Source organism: Colletotrichum paranaense (genome assembly GCF_030867605.1).
Source record: "Colletotrichum paranaense strain IMI 384185 chromosome Unknown Scaffold_8.1, whole genome shotgun sequence".
NCBI classification, from domain to species: domain Eukaryota; kingdom Fungi; phylum Ascomycota; class Sordariomycetes; order Glomerellales; family Glomerellaceae; genus Colletotrichum; species Colletotrichum paranaense.
The window spans coordinates 2442202-2460790 of record NW_026848966.1 but is presented as its reverse complement, the minus strand read 5'-3'; the positions used below and the strand labels follow the sequence as shown (position 1 = coordinate 2460790).

Genomic DNA, 18589 nt, shown 5'->3' with positions numbered 1-18589 from the left:
AATGTCCTACCTAGGTATCTTACCCATCATCCCAAAGCCGTCGACTCATAATAATAGGCCTTGCCGGATCCCACGGCCCATAAATCTCATTCTTGTACTTTTGCAACCCAATCAGCCACCAACTACACCCGCCCATCGCAATCGCGGAGATGAGCACGCTGACGACCATGCCCGCGACGGCGCCCTTCCAAGGCCAGCAGGATATCCCCATACCGGCACAACTACCGGCTGCAACACCACTGCCATTGTCACCCACGATAACTCCGACACCGGCACCCGCGCCAAGCACGAGAAACACCGTCATGGCATAGTGGTACCCCCAGCTCCGGTGGCGCGCATACCGCCGAAATACGGGGAACAGCCCAAAGACCTCGATGCTGAACAGCGTGAGGCTAAAGACCTGACCCGTGGACGGCAGCCGCGAAGCGAGCACCGTCGAGGCCATGAGCGCGGCGTTAGTGGAGAGCGAGGCGGGGATGTTGACGCGGACGCCGCCCGAGTAGTCAAAGAAGAAGATGTTGATGGTCAGGAGCCAAAAGGACATGGCCCAAATACTGTCGCTCGATGTCGACTTTGTGAGGGATTTGAGGATGGGGGAGAGGCCGAGAAGAGTGGAGTAGATGAGGATAGCGCTCTTGACGGTGCTGAGACGCTGGTTGAGGCGGCTGTTGTCGTCACCTGGCAGAGGGAAAGAGGATCGCCGCGGGAGAGGCATGCTGCTGTTAACTTCTTGGCTGTAGCGGCGGTAGACGGACTGCGAGGTCGCCGACGTGGAAGAGATGAGAGAGCTTGCGGAGGCGGAGTGGGAGTGCCGCGCCAGACGAGGCCGCTCTGCGCCAGCGGTACTCGACAAATTCGTCGCGGAGCTCGTGGCCGTCGTAGCCGTGGACGAAGCCGCGGCGGCACTACCATCGTCATGCAGCGGCGGGCTCCGCTGCCTCATACTCCCCGTCCTTCGACTCGGCTCCAATCTCCGCCCCGCGGCCGTGGCACTGCTGCTGCCGCCGCCCGCCAGACCCAGTTCTTTCCGCTCCTCGTCGGCCTCCCAGCGCTCCCACAGCAGCCACCCCAAGAACGTCGCCATGCTGCTAAACGACACAATGGACACGGGTGACACGCGTTCCTGGGATATGAGGACGAAGCAGACGATGAAGAGGATGACAGAGCAGACGTGCTGAACAATCACCGTGGAATCGGCGACGAGGGGCCAAAAGTCGTAGGGCTGCAGGCGCGGGTTGCGCTGGAGGCTCTCGAGAAAGGTGTTTTGGTCCGTGTAGTTGTCCGGGTAGCTCTGCTTCACCCACATGAGCTTCTTCCAGGTCCGCTTGCGACTCCGGCGAGAGCGGGAGCGGTGGCTTCCAGCGACTGCAGAGGCGGCATTGTGACGGAGGCGTGCGCGGGCGGCGCGGTGGTCTGCGCCGAGGGTGGACACATCGGGGAAGGAGGGCACGGGTCGGCGTGGCGGGGATGTCGCTAGGAAGGCATCTTCGGGAGCGAGGCGGGATCTGTCCTGGCGCTGCTGGTGGAAGTTTGTGGTGCTGTTGTTCGTGCTGCTGTTTGTGGTGCCGGTGCTGAGGGCCGTCGGGAGGGTGGAGGAGCGGGTGAGGGGCGGGGGGAAGGAGCCAAAGTCCGTTGGTGTTGTCGGGGACATGAGGCGCGGCTTGCCCTTGAGGGCCTCAGTGTAAAGGAACGACAAGAGTACCAGGACTCAATGGGGCGTGTTGGTGATGATTGTTTGAGGCGTTTGACCCAGACCTTTCTCAGCCTCGCGATCGCGAATGGACTGAAGTCGGCGCAAGGCTGCAGACCAAGTTGATTGGAGCCACGGAGAATGCGCGCCAGGAAGGCAGTGGCAGTGGCAGAGGAAGTGAAAGAAAGTGCCAAGGGGGGCCAGGCCACGCCAGGGAGGGCACTCTAGGAAGGAGTCAAGAACGACACAAAAAAAAGGGTGCGTGCACGGACGGGGAAAGGACATTGGTGGGGAAGGGACGCCGAGTCAGTCGATTTCGACAAGGGTGCGTCGCCCGGACCAAGTCGCTGGATTCGGTAACTCTAAAGAAAAAAAATGCATACGAAGGATAGTTAGACTGATCGGTGGCCGAAAGAAGCGTCTTCCGCAGTCCATCAAGGGAAAGGTGTGTCTACTGCTGCAGCTGGATTCTGAATGCTGCATCTACTGCGCATTGCTAGGTATTGCTTCAAGATGATTTCACAATGGAGGGTAGTAAATCTGGGAAATATCCCATCCGTCCAACCACAGTTGCTACTTCAAGCTTAATTCTTCTTTGGTCCGAGTAGACTATCTGTCGTTCCGTACTCCGTACGTACCTAGTAGAGTCTCGGAACCATCACCGAACTTGCAAAGGTAAAGGTTGTTGTCCAAAGTATCGTCTACAGTAGTCTAAGCTTCATGGATACGCGGACAGATCGTAGACGGATCATGGGAAGGAATAGATGCATGCCTACTATGTACAACCCTGCCACGGATTGCGTCTACATCCGCGTCCGCGTCCGCGTTCGCCTTACCCAGAAGCTAAAACCAAGTTAACCGTCTTCTTCATGACGGTGTCGTGGACACGCAGCTCCCGTCATGAACCACTTACGATCCGCGGCCCCCTTCTCGACACACGACAACCCAGTTCTCGGAGACTTTCCCATCCTCCTGGAAACCCAAATACCACGGTAGCTTGCGCGTCCATGACCCATGGAACCCCAAGAAAGGGAACTGTCGTCGTTCCTAACTTTCCGTGGCGATGCAAAGACACCAGGCACCACTGTCAACAATGCATCCGAATGCGTTCAGAATCGCGACCCGCGGCATCCCAAGCCTTGGATTCTGAACACCACCACCACGGTCCAACACCAGTCCAACGACAGCACACCTACTATACTGTAGTGACCTGACTACGAGGCTAGCGGTGCACTAGCATCCGCTCGACAGGTGCCCGATTTCCGAGAGAAACGGGGCCTCTTTGCGGAGTCCCACCTCGCCATGTTCTGCACCGCCTGCCTTTGCTCAAAGGATACCACCGGCAACACCGTTCCCCGCCAAACCCTTGTGCCCGGGGGAATACGAAGAGCAATTCCAGAAGCATTTTGAAGCCAGGCAGTCTCATTTCTGTCTGCCTAGATGGCCCCGAATTTCTTTGCAGGGAGGCCCGCATCGGCACAAAGCTTGTTCGTTGCTTATCCCGTGGCTGATTGGCTGTCCCACTGGAATCGACCCTCATGCTGCGTTCCTGAGGGCTGAATGGATATTCCCTTCACCCCATAGCCGGTCAACGGCGACATTATCCTGCATCGCTTTGGTGGTTTAGTGGTCGTGTGCTCGTCGGCGATTCCTAGATCCATACGGATACAGGTAGGCTGTCACACTGTCCATCGTCTGTCCCCCTTTTGGTGCTCTTACCAATCTTCTGGGCCCCTTCCCGTGCCATGCGCCCCTCCGCGTTGGCATGGTCAAGGCCCTGTGGTCCAGACTCTTCGGCGCGCCCTACAGGGACTAGGCCGGAAGTGTGGCAGGCTGCAGCAATGGCAGGCGTGCCCTGTGGGCGCTGTGAAGACTGAAAGTTCGCCTGGAAGGGACTGCTTATTTTGGAACTTTAGCGGGCCGACCGGAAGAGCGCCCACGCTGCCCTTTGCTGGGCGATACTACTGATAGGTGGCCAGGCAGTGGGTGCTGCTGGGAGTGTCTTTGGGCAGTCAGACCAGCTCAGATCTGACTCTGGCCCAAGGGGCTCGAGGTACCTACTGACGTTTCGGCGGTACTAGTGCGAATAGCCTCACCATCAGCTCGATGGGACGATTCTGAGTGAGTCGGGGCTGGCATCGACGATCCATTTCCCCCTTTCCTCCAAACCTAGGCACGAGAAGAGAGCAACATGACATCAACGAGCGGGCCATCTGCGACAATTCGGCTCGACCTCCTTGGTTAGAAACGTTGCTTTCCTGTTGCAAGTCTTGCCGGACGGGCTTGGCAAAGCAAGAGGTATGCGGGTTCGGGGTCCATCAAAGTCTCATTCCCATGGCATCCCGTGCTTTTGCGTGCCCATGGACGGTGGGCTGGTCTGAGAGCATCTGTTGAAACCGTTTTGACGTTCAGACAACCTCACCATGGAGGGCAAGAAGAAGCGGGTTTCGCAGTTGCTGCCGATGTGGGCCTCGGTTGCAATGGAACGAAACAGTCCAAACTGTCGCAAAACTCCCTAGGAGGCAGGCTCCAACTTCCCAGGACGGGGATTTCATGTTTCTCCTTCGTCAATGCTTGCTCCGTTTGGTTGCGGTCACCCTGTGATTGTGACCCTGGCGACGAGCCGGCGATGGTCCCAAAGAAGAGAGACAGCTCCGCGGCGTCTTCAGTCACTACATTGCAACCAAAATGGCGAATGTGCACACTATTTGATAGCGGCTGGCAGAAGCTATGTCGGCATCTGCCGCGCCTGTGGTGTGGTGATTTCAAAAAAAGAAGTCCAAGCAATGGAACCGGAGCGCTAATCAGTGGATCCTTGGCGTAGATCCATTGCTTGGGTTCGCCAGCTGCGATTTGGCTTTGGCGCCAATTCTCACCTGGCATTGGACAGAGAAACCGTCGCATTAGGCGTTGGCTGGTGTTGTCATGATGGTGTCTCTGGCGTTGGTAGAGTCTAAGTTGATTTGGAACTTTTGCCGTCCCAGCCCCAGAGCAACTCGATGATTGCATGAACTGAGAAGATCATTGCTGACGATTGAAGTGTTGCTGACATGCTCTCTTGCTTTTTTTTTTTTATTTTTTATTTTTTTTTTTCGGGGGAAGAGGCAGTGTCTTGGCGCTGGTTGGATGGCCGCCTTGTGCAGCGTGCTGCGTGCATATCCGTGGTATAGGGCGCAGCTGGGTGCAATTTCGTCTGTACGAGGACTGCAGCCACGGAAGCGCCAAGCATCGTGAGAACTGGCTGGCTGGACGGAGGCTTGACTAAGCATCCTAGACACGCCAAATCGACAGGGGCCATCGGCATACGATCGAAGACGATAACTGATTCGCTGAGTAGGCCATCGACAAGGACGGTGACCACGGACAGGCAGGTGTAAAGCGCGCTATAGTCCATAGCTTTATCCGTAGAGGAGAGGCGGAATCCCGCGTGCCGTGCGCAATTCCATGGACCCATTTCCGTGGGAAAGCGTGCCGTGAACATGGACTATTAGTCTATTACCTGGGGATCATGGAGGAAAAATAAGCCGAATAGTCAGTGTCCATTATTGTGGCTTGGAAGACGATTGTCGACTGGGTTCCGTCTTCTTCATCTCTGTGGTCTCGATAGGTGACGGGTATCTCCTTCAGCTGCGGCAGAGCAAGGGGGATGATTTGTGTGCTCGCCTTTTTTCATTTCTCTTCGCTTTTCCTGGTCGTTTCTTTTCTCTCCGCGAGATTCAATGGGATGGGTGCCGGTGGGCTGCGGCTGGAGGCGACGATATTTTGGGTGCAAAGACTTAATAGTCAGGGAGCTGGAGAGAGGACACTGTGGGAAGTCCGGTTGTGACGGGGGGGTGGTATTATGTGATTCGCTCTCTCGTACGTCTTGGAATCGCCAAGAAAGGCAAGGCTCCTGGTGGGCTTTGATCGCTGCCATCTCTTCAGAAAGTCAAGAGTCGAGACTCGCACAGGGTTAACTTTGCCCACGTGCTCCAGTTGGCAATTGTGGACGGGCAGAAGGTGGGAAATGAGAGCTGAGGGGCACAGAGGATCCAGACGGGGGCACTGGGGGGGGTTGGCCAAGCTGCGAGGGATCACTCGAGGAAAGCTTGATTCTCTTCCTTTTCTTCCTGTGGCGCCGTGAGATGTGAGAAGTGGGAAAGAGAAGTCCAGGTCACTTCCTCCGGTACGAATATTCGGACAGACCAAGGTACAAACTACAAAGTGTGCATTTAGCGGTACCTACCTATCTCGCAAAATACCTGAGGTAAACTGAGGTGGGCAAGTACGGAAGGTAACCGTTGGTCCTGCCATGGAGTAGGTAACTAAGGTACCTTAAGCTGTCGTGCTTGCGAGAGAAGCTGCAGCCTCAATAGCAACTATTGCAGGGAAGGTGGGAATCATTGGGGGAAGCACAGCTGGGAAAGCGCACCCACGAATCACAGCACACAATCGGCCAATGTGCCGTCGAGATGGGGGCATCGCTTACACCAAGTATTCCGTACAGATGTTGGGCTGACCAGATGCAGGCGCAGAGCAGATGCGGGCTTGCATTCTCAGCTTCAATAGCTTGCTTTGTTCGTTCGCTCTCGATTTTACTTTCCTGCACTTCTCCTGCCTGTCCCCCCTCCTCTTTCGACCATTGGCAAAATTAGACGAGACAACGGAGTGGAAGCTTGACTTAACAACCTGGCTTCGCTCCCGCAGCCTGTGACGGCAACCGTCGAGTCTTTCCCCTGACATGCCAATTGGAATCCATACAGACTCCATAGGGAGGCGCCTTTTTTGTCTTTCATGTCTTTCGTCTCTTCTCAACCTCGGTCGACAAGCAAATCTACGCATGGAACCCCCCGTCCGGCCTTCGGCCGTGACACATGAGATCTACTGGCAAGGGTTACCTCCTCTTCAGGTATTTGCACTCTGGAGTCTGGAGTCTCTGGGATTCTGCCAGGTTGTTGGGCAGTCTCATTCTCGCATTCAAGTCTGTCTGCGTAGTATGTCTCCTTCTCCATATTCTCGCGTCCCTCGAATCCCGCGGCCCCTTGAGCTGCCCGTGCAAACACTGACCATCCCTGGCAACAATCGTGTGGGTTGGTGCCCTATGGTCTGCAGAACCCCCGAAAGGCATGGGCAATCCGCAGCGGAAGGGAAAATCCAGGGGACCTCACCAAACCTGCCTGCCTGCTACGCAGTAACCCGCCAACTAACGCGCCTTTTGGGTTTGGGCGAGGTGGTAGTGCAGACGATCCAGCTCACCCCCGCGTCCACCTTGGCTCCTCGTCGTTCGATCCTAAATCGGGATACAGGAGAAAAGATTTGGAAACCGAGCTGCTCATGATTATGGAGTCGTGCTTTGAGGTGGCCCTCCATGTCGCATCTCACTTTTTCATTTTTCACCGATGATGGATGATGGAGGGGGCCGAGCAAACCGGGTACCGAAAAGAATGCAGACAAGAACCAGAGCCGCAAGGCCCGCGGGCCTATCAACTCTATGCAAAGAAACGAAGATCGCCAGAACACAGCGCTCGAGATCGGCTACTCGGCAGGCTCTCTCCTCGTTCTTGTTACAGGCCTCCAGAGTCAGTCATCATTCGAGTGTGCCGCTGCCGTTGCCCTTCCGTGCGTGCCTATCCCATCCCATCCCATCTGTCCATTTCGGAGAGAGCGCAGCAGCAAATCACTCGCCAGTCGCCCTTGCTTCTTCACACTGGGGGCCGGAGCTTAAAGACAAACGATCCTGGGCGCACCTCCTCACCAGAGTCACCACAGTAGGCATGCTGCTATGCTGAGGTACGAATGGACAGGACAGGCCCTGGCGAGGTCCAGGAGAGAAAAGAAGCTTGCGGCCGACCATGTTTGAATCGAGACACCCGCTTGCTGCATTAAACAGGGTGCACCGCAGCCCACAGGGTCCAGACCATCCCTGCATCCCTGGCTGAGCCTAGATCCTGGTCCTGGCCTGCCGCCCGAAGGCAGAGGGGGGACAGCGGCCGGTCCCCCAGCACCCGCTTTTTGTGAGGGAAAGCAGAGAACAGACCAGAGGGGATCTGAGAGAGACTTAGACAAGGAGCACGAGCATGGCCCTGGGCCCTTGATGGCTGGCTGCAGTGGGCTGGCTAGGTCTCTCTCGAGAGAAGACGGAGCGAGGGCCAAAAGGTGCGAACAGAGACGCCGCCGTCTTGGGTGAGGCTAATGTCATGTTAATCCCAATGCGTAAAAGGTTGGGTTTGCTCTCCTTTCTCTCTGTCTCTCTGCTCTGGATCATACATAATAACATTACCACCTCACCCGCCCCATGCCTCTTGTCTCCTGCACAAACATACTTGCAGCTACTCACGGATACCCAGTCCCATTTCTGATCAGACCCCATCTCTCCTCACTCCGGACGAGTCGAGGGTGTCTCTTATTCTTCCTATATTACTTTCAGACCTCGCTCGCCTTGGCACGTCAAATCCCACGAACACCTATCTCTTCCGTTCTGCTCTCAGCCGTCTATCCTTCCGGTCCTCCTCGCTGCCCCCGGGTCTCACATCTTCCATTAGTCGCCCCATCCCATCTTCTTCATTCCTCACAACTTGGGAACACACCAGAGCCCGTTACTTGTTTTGTTTCACTCGCCTGCGAGCTTTCCCGCCCTCCATTACGCTGACTTTTCTGCGCTCGGTTTCGCGCCTCGACTTGTCTCTGGTTGCCCTGCCGCTGTCACCGGATCTCTTTTCCTCTAATAAATTGGCTTGCCCAGACCTGGACATATATCCCTTCACGTCTCGGCACACCCCGCACTCATGCAAGCATCTTAATACACCACCACTGTCCTCCACCTTGAACTGCCATCTCCCCTACTGGTCATTTACAATCATCGTAAATTGCCGAACACCGCCTTGGCTTGAGAATATTGGTGGAATCGTTACAGACGCAGTAGTACTTGGAGCACACATCCAGCACAAGTCAACAGGCTAGTCGCATCAACTCAGACGACCTGCTTCGTTGGAGGAAAGGCAAAGAAAAGGAACCAGGAGGCTTTCTTTGTGGCTGGAACTACTTCGACATCGACGGACATCGTGGGAAACAGACTTACCAGTCGAGCATACCTGAACATCATCTAAACCCTCGACAAACAGGATTGAGATAAGACACGACGACAAAGACGGAATCTCTTCGCGCATCAAGACTCCAACTCTTGTATACACCACAATCACCAATTACCAACCCTAATCACCAAAAGAAAATGAAGCCTTCATCACTACTCTTCGCCCTGGGCTTCACCCAGTTCGGCCTGGCTGCTCCCGTCCCATCAACCATTTCAGACATGGTCTCACACGTCAAGACCGAGGCACGTCGTCTGACGAGGGTAACACGCGTGTCTATGCACCGCACACGGCCCATCTCCGACGTCTATGACATCGAAACCGAGTTCAACAACGAGCCAGTAACACCATCCGAGGACATGCCCCCGTCAATCGTCCTCGCCGCACCGCGGCCTCTGAAAACCAGTTACCTCCAATCCCTGTCAAGGCACCCAGCACCTCACGGCAAGGACAGAGTGGTGGACGTTGTGGGTGACGGAACCCCCGAGACGATTACGCCAATGTCGCTCAAGGATGGCCTGGCGGAGCTGCTGCCTTCTGGTCGCCTGCCGTCCTGGAAGCAAATCACCCGGCCGACAATGAGGATCTTTGAGCAGCACCCCGATCTGATTGTTCTCGGCGCCGTCATTGCCCTCGTTCTCGTCCTTTTGGTGCTGGAGTTTGTCGGTACTACCTTCCAAGGGTGAGTTCACATGCGTCAACTAGCTATCAAAGTGCAATCGACTAACAGAGAACGCAGAGTACGCCAGCACTATGACCCGCAAGGAGTGATCCGGCTAGAGGTGGACGAGAAGGCGTGCAAAACACCATCGTTCCGATGTGACTCGATGCCTTACCATGACGAGGAGGAGCAGGATGCCGAAGAACCGAGACCATGATTCTATGCAAATGGTTTAACCCAGGAAGGGAAACGAAAAAAGAAAAACGAAAACAACAACGCCAACGAGTCTCAGGACTCACGGACTACTTTAATGTGATTACTAGACATTGCGATACCATCTTCTTACTAGTATTGAGCGCGGCGCTGGTTAACGGCATGAATTAAAAAACAAGAAAAACTCACAAACAATCAATCTATCTGTGCCCTTTCATCTCTGTGAACTTTGAGTGCGGCAAGTAAATGGCCAGGATATTCACAATCACATTGAATCTTCACGAGAAGAGGGCGGCTCTGGATTTGAGCCGGCGTCGGCGGGTTGCAGAACACCGAAGAGGAACCAGGATCTCCAAGCTTGGATGGACTGATCTACTTAATCCGAAGTCTTGCAACCTACTACCATAACCTCAAACTATGAGGCACGGTTGAGAAATGGGTCTCATGTATCTGTTGCGGTGAGCGAAGGAGACGTTCCACAGTACTATGCCCGCACCATGTCTGTATCTCAAATACCGCCTCGAAAGCCAGTATTCTCGGAATTGCACATGCAAGAATTGTAGTTGAAGTAGAACCTTGTCACGCAGTCAGATGAAGTGCTCCAGCCCACTTTCCCGGCGTCTGATAAGGTGACTGGTGATGAGATAGCGGCTATTGCGGCCCGTCTACCTTATAGCAATGTTGCCGAAGTGCCGTGATCCGCCATCGACTACTCCCCCCACCTCCCGGGTTGAATGGTGTCTTGAAGCGGCCTTTGAAATGGGACTAATTGATACGGAAAAAACATTAGAATACTTCGTAAATGTGTTCCTGTTCTTGCGGTGGTGGTTGACGAACCCGGGATTTAAGTTCCGCCCTCGGTAATCCGGCTCAAAGACTCTCAAAGACTGCAACGTGATATCACTCCAAGGTGCGAACTATCAGAGCCGTCGCCGGAGGTTGAGGCGCGCCTGCGATACTTCGAGCTCATACATGCGTCTCTCTTAGATTTTGTCCCTTTCAATGAATTCATTTACAAGGATTTGGTAGAGGTAGAGGGCAGCGAAATACCTACGGGTGCTGTGTCCGTCCAAGGCGTGAAGCGTAAACCATCATCACGACACCCCTCATGCGGCCATATCAAAACAGCTCCCCAATCTTTGCCCCAGCACCACAACTTCCCTCCCAATTTTTAATTGAAGCGGCATTCCAGATTTCAGCCAGATTTATTTACAAGGCAATTAATGGTCAGTCTTTTTTTTAGTTGTTGTGTTGGTCACCCGCCAAACGCAAGAATCCCCCTCCATCTCACGATATGAGCCCTTACCCTTCGCTTGACTACCACATACGACCATACCCATTGGAAAACTCGGGATCCCGTCCGCTCTCCCATAGATAAGCCAATGAGGGCCGGATTAGTAGTTGGGTCGGTGACGACCAGCGAATACCTGGTGTTGTATGTTTTTTATTGGATTTCCTTCTGATGAAGGTATCGTCGTTTTGTTGTGGTTGGTGACGATGGGTGGAGTAGGGTACGTTTGGGTACCTTTTGGTGGGTGAGGGGTTGATGAGATAGGTCTTGGGGTAAATGATGAAGGAGAATCATGCAGCGAATAGCAAGTTCAGATAATCAATTGGCGTATCCGCTTGCAGTTGCGTTGTATCGTAGTCTTGCTCAGGGGGGAGGGTCGGGAGAGTTGGCTGTAAGGCGAATAGGATGGCAGTCTAGTATACAAGAAAGCAAACTGTGTCTCAATGGTTCCTTGCTTCATCAATTAGGAAGATAAACCAGACGACATCTGCGGACTAGAGTCTCGAGCGAAGATGGACCTACCCTCACACATCAAGTCCTACCTACAACATAACTGCTTGGAATCGTAGAAGAGCGGATATCTGTGGCTCTGACTTTGATAATGTCGGTTTCAGACTTGACCCAGCCATAAAACGAAACTCAATGATAAGCTCGTCGGAAATTCTCTTGCCACTGTAGGACCTGAACAAGATGGACGACAGTCATTGACCTCACACGAGACTTATGGCTTGCATTTGGACCTTCAATTTCCTCATATCTAATATGGAATTGACGGAACTAGCGAGGACGAGCCTGGATTCTCTGGCGGACGTCCCTCTCATACGTCCCCATATCACAACTTACCCACCCCGCCCATGCCTTACTAGTGGTAAAACAAAGCAAAGGGATACGATCCATCGTTGAGCACGCCCGAGGCAGGCGATATGGGCTGCTCTTGCTCCCACAATTCCTGTTTATATCTCCTCCAAGCCTCGTCTTCCTCCGCGATTCTCTTCTTTCTGGCCTCTGCCTCCAACATGGCCTGGTATTGCGCGATGGCGCCGTAGGTGCCGAGGGAGGCGAGGGTCGTCAGGCCGGCGACTTTCCATATGACGGGGATGGCGTTTAATTTCTCTGCCATCTTGAGAGTTCCGTTATAGCCGCTGGAAATCTTGTTCTTGAGGGCGGATATCTTTATAGGAGAGGCGGGGATGATTGCGCTCTGCATCGGATCCGTCTTGTTGACTTTGTTGGCGCTCGGATTGGGAGCCTTGACTCTTCTCATGGGAATGGTTCTGTTGAGGAGCCCAGATCTGACGATTTCTTTTCCGCTCGGCTGACGAGGCCAGGTGAAGGCGCTTAGCTTTGGTATGGTGAGCGTCTTGCGTTCCTCGAAGGCTCTCCTTATGGAGCAGCGGTACTCGGAGGGGCTAAGTCTCTTGTTCAGGGTTGCGGTGGTTGACAGGAGACGTGACTGCTGGGTGCCGAGTCTGGTAGCTGGAGTGATTGCGGCCTTGAATGGGGGCATAGCGAGTCGCTGTATGGTGAGGCTGATTTTGGATGCCATGTTGTGAGTCATGGGTGGTGAGATTTTCCCTGCGTTTGGTACTTCTTTTTCGTTTTGTAATTTGGGATTGGTTTAAAGTGAGATCAAATGAATAGGAATCTGGGATGGGTTCAGAAAACTTGGCTTGACTTATATTTACGTCTGGAGTATCGGAGAAAGGTCGAGTAACTAGAGTTTGATATGTGGTCGGTAAGGAACGTCCGTGGTAGAACAGTGTCAAGCTTTGAAGACGTTGTGGCTCCATTTGCTAGTCTGATGAATGGCGTCGAGGCTTGTGACTCTTAGGAAGAGAATGTAAGATACTCCTTTCCGCAGATATCAATTCATTACACAGACAGGTTGTCGGACGTGTCTTTCGTTGCGGACTTCGCCTGGATGCGGACACCATGCTTAAAGCCTTAGGTGTGAAGGAGACAGCATGCAACAATGCCGTGATAGCCTACTATGGAGTATATACAATACATATGATAAATTTACTAGCTTCTTTCTGTTCTGCTCGAAGTACAGAGACGAATGGTATCCCAATGGTCACTAGCCTTTAGGAGGGTTGTTGACGAGTCTCGATCCATCAAGGTGTTGCGTGAAGACGCAGAGGTCATCGTGGTATAGTACGGAAGACTATCTCCCTAGTATTCTGTGGTCATTAGTACAGTGTAGTGAGGCTCATCAGGCTTTGCGGCTTCAACTCAATACCTGGTTTGACGCAACTTATCGTGTCTCATCTGCCTCTTTATTCTGCTGTGACGTTCATCCGTGAGGCATTTGTTATGAGAGCTCAGGTTGCAGTGTACCTTGTCCCAACCAACAGCTGTAAGTCCCAGCATCAGTAGGCTGCAGATCTGAACCCTGGTCCAATCAACCCCTCCTTTGCATCTCCGTTGGTGTGCGAAACTCAGAATTACCATATTCTTGGCTTCGTCATATTTCGGAAGACGCAACTACTTTCGCCCATGATGCAACTCTAATGGGGCAATTGATAGCCGCGTGTAGTTACTCACGATGCGCCATCAGAGAGTGTGATTATCGGCGGGAAGCATGTTGGTCGATGGCTTCACGTACAACTATTGGATGGAAGACTCATGTTATGATGCAGCTAAGCGCTGCGACCTGCATGTATGGATGCCTCATGGCCCCTTTTCTAACCGCAGTCTTCCCAGGCTTTTGGCGAATCCCCGAGCTATCACATACCTCGGACTCTCCTCATGCCACGGCTATCTTCCGCCTCAATTCTTCAATACTTGTGGTATACTATGAAGCTACGATCTCTATCGTAACCTATATCTTGAGTTACTTCTGCCAAAATTTTACAGACTGGATGCGTCAATTGACACAGAGCTCATCACATTTCTGGGCAGACGCTTTCGGTCCAGAGTCAATAGTGGGCCAGTTGGGGTGTCTGAACAGTTGTGTTTCATACACCCATGATGGCAGAAACCAAGTCCTCCGAGGGCACAAAGACCAGCTGCGTTTCTGCCTTGATCTCTTGTTTCAATCTCGGATCGAAGAAGAAGCCTTCCGCCTCACCAGGACCGACGCCAAAGCCAGCCGTTCCATATGAACCAAAACCACAGTCGCCGACCAAGTCTGCCGGTGATTCCGTTTCGAACGACAAGGCCGAGTCAATCTCATCCAAACACGCGGGAACCGGAAACACAGACGCCGACAGCAAACACAGTCGAGAGTCTACCGAAGCACATGATGAGGCGCCCTCCTCAGACATTCAGCTTGTCAAGTGTCAACCTATTATCGTTACAGAAAACGCTCCAGTCGACCTATGGCATGAGGCGCTCAACAATACTCATCAAGACACCAAGTCTTGGATGGGAAAGTTTGGCGTCGACCGCTCGAGTACCATCCAAGTCCAAGAATTGACGACACTGGTCAGGCAAAGCGAAGAAACATACCAGGATGCCAGTTCAGGACTGAAAATCGGAGAACGGAACATTTTGTGGAGGGACTATGCGAATCGAGTCGTGGCTTGGGTGACTATGATCGGCGACATCAGCGTACCATTCGCCCCTGCGCCAGTCTCGCCGGTGTGGTCGGCACTCAGAGTGCTCCTACAGGTACACTCATTCAAACGAGTTCCTGTCGATTTCTGGGTTTCGCTGACCGGTACAGGCCGAAACAAGTCGAGTCGAACAAATCACCGCTGCTTTTGGTGCCGCCGACCGCATTCTCAGCATTGTCAGACGGGGTCAAATATACGAATCTGTGTACGGCCTTTCTAGCGCGAATTTGACAAACCCCTCGAGAAGGCTCCTGAAGAAGTCTATTATTGAGCTGTACAGAGCCTCGCTGGATTTACTAGCTTCGACGTCAACTCAGCTTGATGGACAAGAATCATGGGCAGTGCAATTTCTCGCGGCTCTCACTGGTCCAAGTCGTGCAAAATCGTTGTTATCAGACCTGACGGCCGCGGAGAGTGACGTGTCGAAGAACGCGGGGGCTTGCGTTTGTGAGTCAACAGAGAGGAACCTCGAGCTATTGCAAAGCCTTCACAGCCCTCTGCGACGGATCGACGATAGGGTTGTGCAACTTCTAGACTGTTTCAAGGATATGGAAAGCCGAGACAGAGAGTATGCCATGAACTACATCAGTGACGTCAAGGTCGATGAAATTCACGTCGCCAAGAAAGAGTTGCGGACTGAGGGGACTTGCGAATGGCTTATACAGCATCCGAGCTTCCTTGCGTGGGAAAAGCCAAGCTCGTCATCAATCCTATGGCTCAACGGTCACGGTGCGCCAAACATCCTCCTTCCCGTGTAAATCAGTGCTAATTGGTAGAAAAAGTGGGATCTGGGAAGTCTTTCTTGACTTCTAAAGTGATTGATCGCTATCGGTCTCACCCTGGCGATACCTTGAGATCACCAGAGAATGATGAAGGCTTTGCTCACTTTTACTGCGATCGCTCACTGAATGACCGGAGAGATATCAAAGCCATTCTCAGCAGCTACATCGTGCAGCTCTTAACGGTATCCCGACACCGCGACCGATGGCACAAGAAGCTTCTCATGTTTTGCAAAGATGCTGCGGCGTCTCGACGAAGCTTACAAATTTCCGAGTGCCAACAATTTGTACGCGACTTGGTTAACACGTACCCGCGATCTATACTAGTGCTGGATGCTCTGGACGAATGCGATCAGAGGTCAAGAACGCAGATTGTGAGCTTCTTCCGAAAGCTAGTCGAAGACTCTGACCGGCCCGTCAAAGTGTTCATGTCCAGTCGCCCAGAGACCGATGTACTTGAGTTGATGGAGACGTCATCTTGCATTCAGATCAGCACCTCGGATAACCAAAAAGATATCGAGAAATACATTGACCTCAAGCTCAGCCAAGGCGGCCTTAGCCCTATATGGAAGAGACAGAGTGTCAAATCCCTTGTGAGAAAGACTCTTCTCGAGAAACATGGTGGAATGTGAGTCCATTCCCTACTGCTGCAATTTCCAGAAGCAATCACTGATGTTCGCTGTGTGACCAGGTTCAAATGGGTTCAACTTCAGTGGGATCAATTAGAGCCATTGAGTACAGAGATCGATGTGAAGCAGCGACTTAAGAAGCTTCCGGAGGGCCTTGTGGCCTCGTACGAAGAGATATGTTCTCGACAAGAGGGTCACGCATTGACGGTTCTCATGAGAGCCGCTATGTGGGTGAAATGGGCCGAAACACCGATGTCGACAAAGGTTCTTCTCCATGTCGTTAAACTGCCGTTCTGCCAGACCCATGAGGAGATGGAGGCTGCCATAAACGAAGAAAGCATTACAGAGACTGAATTAGGCAATATCTGCCGTCATTTGATCACTCCTGAAAGGAGGTCAAAATACGATATCGGAGATCCAAAGAATTTGGCATGGAAATTTTCACATGCCTCAATTGCAGAGTTCTTCGACGAAAAGCTCAGTCACTGGACAGACAATACTGAACAGTACGTTGCAACATCGTTGCTCCTACAGGCATCCTTACCAAGAGAGGAAGAGGATGGGGAAGAGACAAGTAACATTGTCGTCCAAAACTTTCATGGAAAAGATCCCATATCCGGATTCTTTCAGAGTTATCGTTACTACAGGTACTGGATGCAACTAAACTTCTCCGATTACGCCCACGTCATCTGGCCAGACTTTGTCCGCAGGATATACAAACGACGCCCAACAACAAAGGAAATCTCAGGTGTTCTAGGATATTGCCTAGGCCTTGGTGATACTGCCGACACTTCGAGCTTTCAATATTCAACAGATATGGATGGCGAGGGGGCTCTGAGGAGAAAGTGGCTGTTGCAGAGCCATGGGGCCTTGCAGCCATGGCGCACTCCGGTCCCTGCAGCCTGCGATTTAGGGTCTTCAGACTTACTGGAGCATCTGCATCGAATCGGGTATGATTTCAATCAAAAAACAACTGGCCAAATGATTTCTTGTTTGTCCGTTGCTATAGAACGTGGAAACGACGACATTTGTTCGTTTCTTATCGATCATGGAGCAGAAATCAACGTAGTGGACGATAGGCAGAGCGGTGGTAAGGGTGGGACTCCACTACATTACGCATGTGGCAGTCTCAGTACCGTCGAACTTCTGCTTTCGAGGGGAGCGAACCCACATCTTCACGAAGACCATACACCGCTGTGTATGGTCGTTCATAATGATTACTCCACTGATATCCTTTCAGCATTGTTGGATTGGAAAGCGGACCCAAACTTTCCCTGCAAACGCGGTGGAGTTTTGTGTTGTCTTGAATCTGCTTTCGAAACCGACAACGTTAACGGACTGGAATTGCTCTTGAAACGTGGGCTTGATGTTACACTGTGGGAAAGGAAAGAATCGATTCTGGAAAGAGCAGCTTCTCTAGGTGCCGTAAGTTGCAGCCGAGTCCTCATTGAAGAACTTGGCCATGACATGAACACTTCCAATGGAGGGATTTATGACAGCATGCTAGTAGCAGCAGTAAATGGAGGGTCAGAACGAATGCTTTACTATTTGATTGAGGAAGCAAAGGTCGATCCGCGGATTCTCATTTCTGATCCTCCCGAACCTTCACAGTGGCATATGGGCACGATAGTGTATTTTTTGAGAAGGCAACAACATTTGACGGTCCCAGACCTCGTCGAAATTGGCATACCCATGGAAACGTTACAGGAGTCAACCGGTTGGCGCCGAAATAGATATTAGTCAACATGAAATTCCAATCTGTCAAACCACGAATTTTACAAAAGTAAGTAGTGCCCCGCCCTTGAAAGGTGTTTAGGCAACCCTATTAGTTTTCAAGAAATCCTCGTAAATTACTCTTTTTTTACTTATTTATAATAATAACTTAAAAACTATAAACTCTAGTTTCGTATTAACTTTAATAAATTAATAATAATTTTTTAATTATTAAAATTAATAATAATAATATCTAAATACGTATTTAATAAATAATAACTTACTAATCCTCAATCCTTATTAAGCTTATAATTACTTTTATTATAATTAATACTTAATTATTAAGTTTTATACTTTAATATATTTTATATAGTGGTTTTTTTCTAGCTTTATAGGCGTAAAAGATCGACCTTAACGGGATTATACTTTTAAAAGAAATTATATAATATAGTATACTTTTTAACTATATAATACGCGTAATATGCCCTAAATACGCGCTTAATATAATATAATGATTTTAATACGAAAACTACTATATAATTCGGGATAGGTAAGCTATTTTATAGTAGCGCTAGCTAAAAAAGTTAATAGTAGAGGTTAGCTATAAAGGTTAGAGGCGGCCCTTAACTATAGAGGTTCTGAACTTTAATAGCGATATAGAGGTTTCTAAAAAAAGGGCTAAAAGGGCTAATATCTAGCTACTTAGAGCTCGTAAAGATTCTTTTTATCCTTATTATTTTTAATATTACCTAAAGCTCTATTTAAATTAAATAAATTTATTAAATAAACTTATTAATATATAAACTACTACTCGTTAAGAACCTACTAGGCCCCCTCGACGCCCTAGCTATCGTAGCTAACGTAGGCATGCCTAAGGAGTAGCGTAGTACTTTCTAGCGGTGCGGAATCTAGCTAGGCAATAGTACGAACGCCGTAAATAGCCAGGCCGGTACGGATATTAAAATCTAATATATTAACGCTAGCTTAGA

At 51.4% G+C, this 18589-nt stretch overlaps 6 protein-coding genes across 6 annotated transcripts; 3 read left to right on the top strand and 3 right to left on the bottom strand.

The window, feature by feature from the left end:
* Positions 1–19: 19 nt before the first annotated feature.
* Positions 20–1651, bottom strand: CPAR01_10628 (phosphatidylinositol N-acetylglucosaminyltransferase; the record flags this gene model as incomplete). The annotated part of the gene is made up of 1 exon (XM_060494888.1): positions 20–1651. One exon carries the CDS (start codon positions 1649–1651, stop codon positions 20–22), a length of 1632 nt encoding a protein of 543 aa, XP_060347070.1.
* Positions 1652–5276: 3625 nt separating this feature from the next.
* Positions 5277–5606, bottom strand: CPAR01_10627 (uncharacterized protein; the record flags this gene model as incomplete). The annotated part of the gene is made up of 1 exon (XM_060494887.1): positions 5277–5606. The coding sequence occupies one exon, from the start codon at positions 5604–5606 to the stop codon at positions 5277–5279; it is 330 nt and encodes a 109-aa protein (XP_060347069.1).
* Positions 5607–7068: 1462 nt separating this feature from the next.
* CPAR01_10626 (uncharacterized protein) lies at positions 7069–7458 on the top strand (the record flags this gene model as incomplete). Its single annotated transcript, XM_060494886.1, has 1 exon — positions 7069–7458. The coding sequence occupies one exon, from the start codon at positions 7069–7071 to the stop codon at positions 7456–7458; it is 390 nt and encodes a 129-aa protein (XP_060347068.1).
* A 1439-nt stretch (positions 7459–8897) lies between these two features.
* Positions 8898–9635, top strand: CPAR01_10625 (uncharacterized protein; the record flags this gene model as incomplete). Its single annotated transcript, XM_060494885.1, has 2 exons — positions 8898–9439; positions 9497–9635. 2 exons carry the CDS (start codon positions 8898–8900, stop codon positions 9633–9635), a joined length of 681 nt encoding a protein of 226 aa, XP_060347067.1.
* Positions 9636–11784: 2149 nt separating this feature from the next.
* Positions 11785–12468, bottom strand: CPAR01_10624 (uncharacterized protein; the record flags this gene model as incomplete). The annotated part of the gene is made up of 1 exon (XM_060494884.1): positions 11785–12468. One exon carries the CDS (start codon positions 12466–12468, stop codon positions 11785–11787), a length of 684 nt encoding a protein of 227 aa, XP_060347066.1.
* A 1421-nt stretch (positions 12469–13889) lies between these two features.
* On the top strand, positions 13890–17627 carry CPAR01_10623 (uncharacterized protein; the record flags this gene model as incomplete). Its single annotated transcript, XM_060494883.1, has 4 exons — positions 13890–14534; positions 14590–15208; positions 15262–15886; positions 15950–17627. 4 exons carry the CDS (start codon positions 13890–13892, stop codon positions 17625–17627), a joined length of 3567 nt encoding a protein of 1188 aa, XP_060347065.1.
* Positions 17628–18589: the final 962 nt, after the last annotated feature.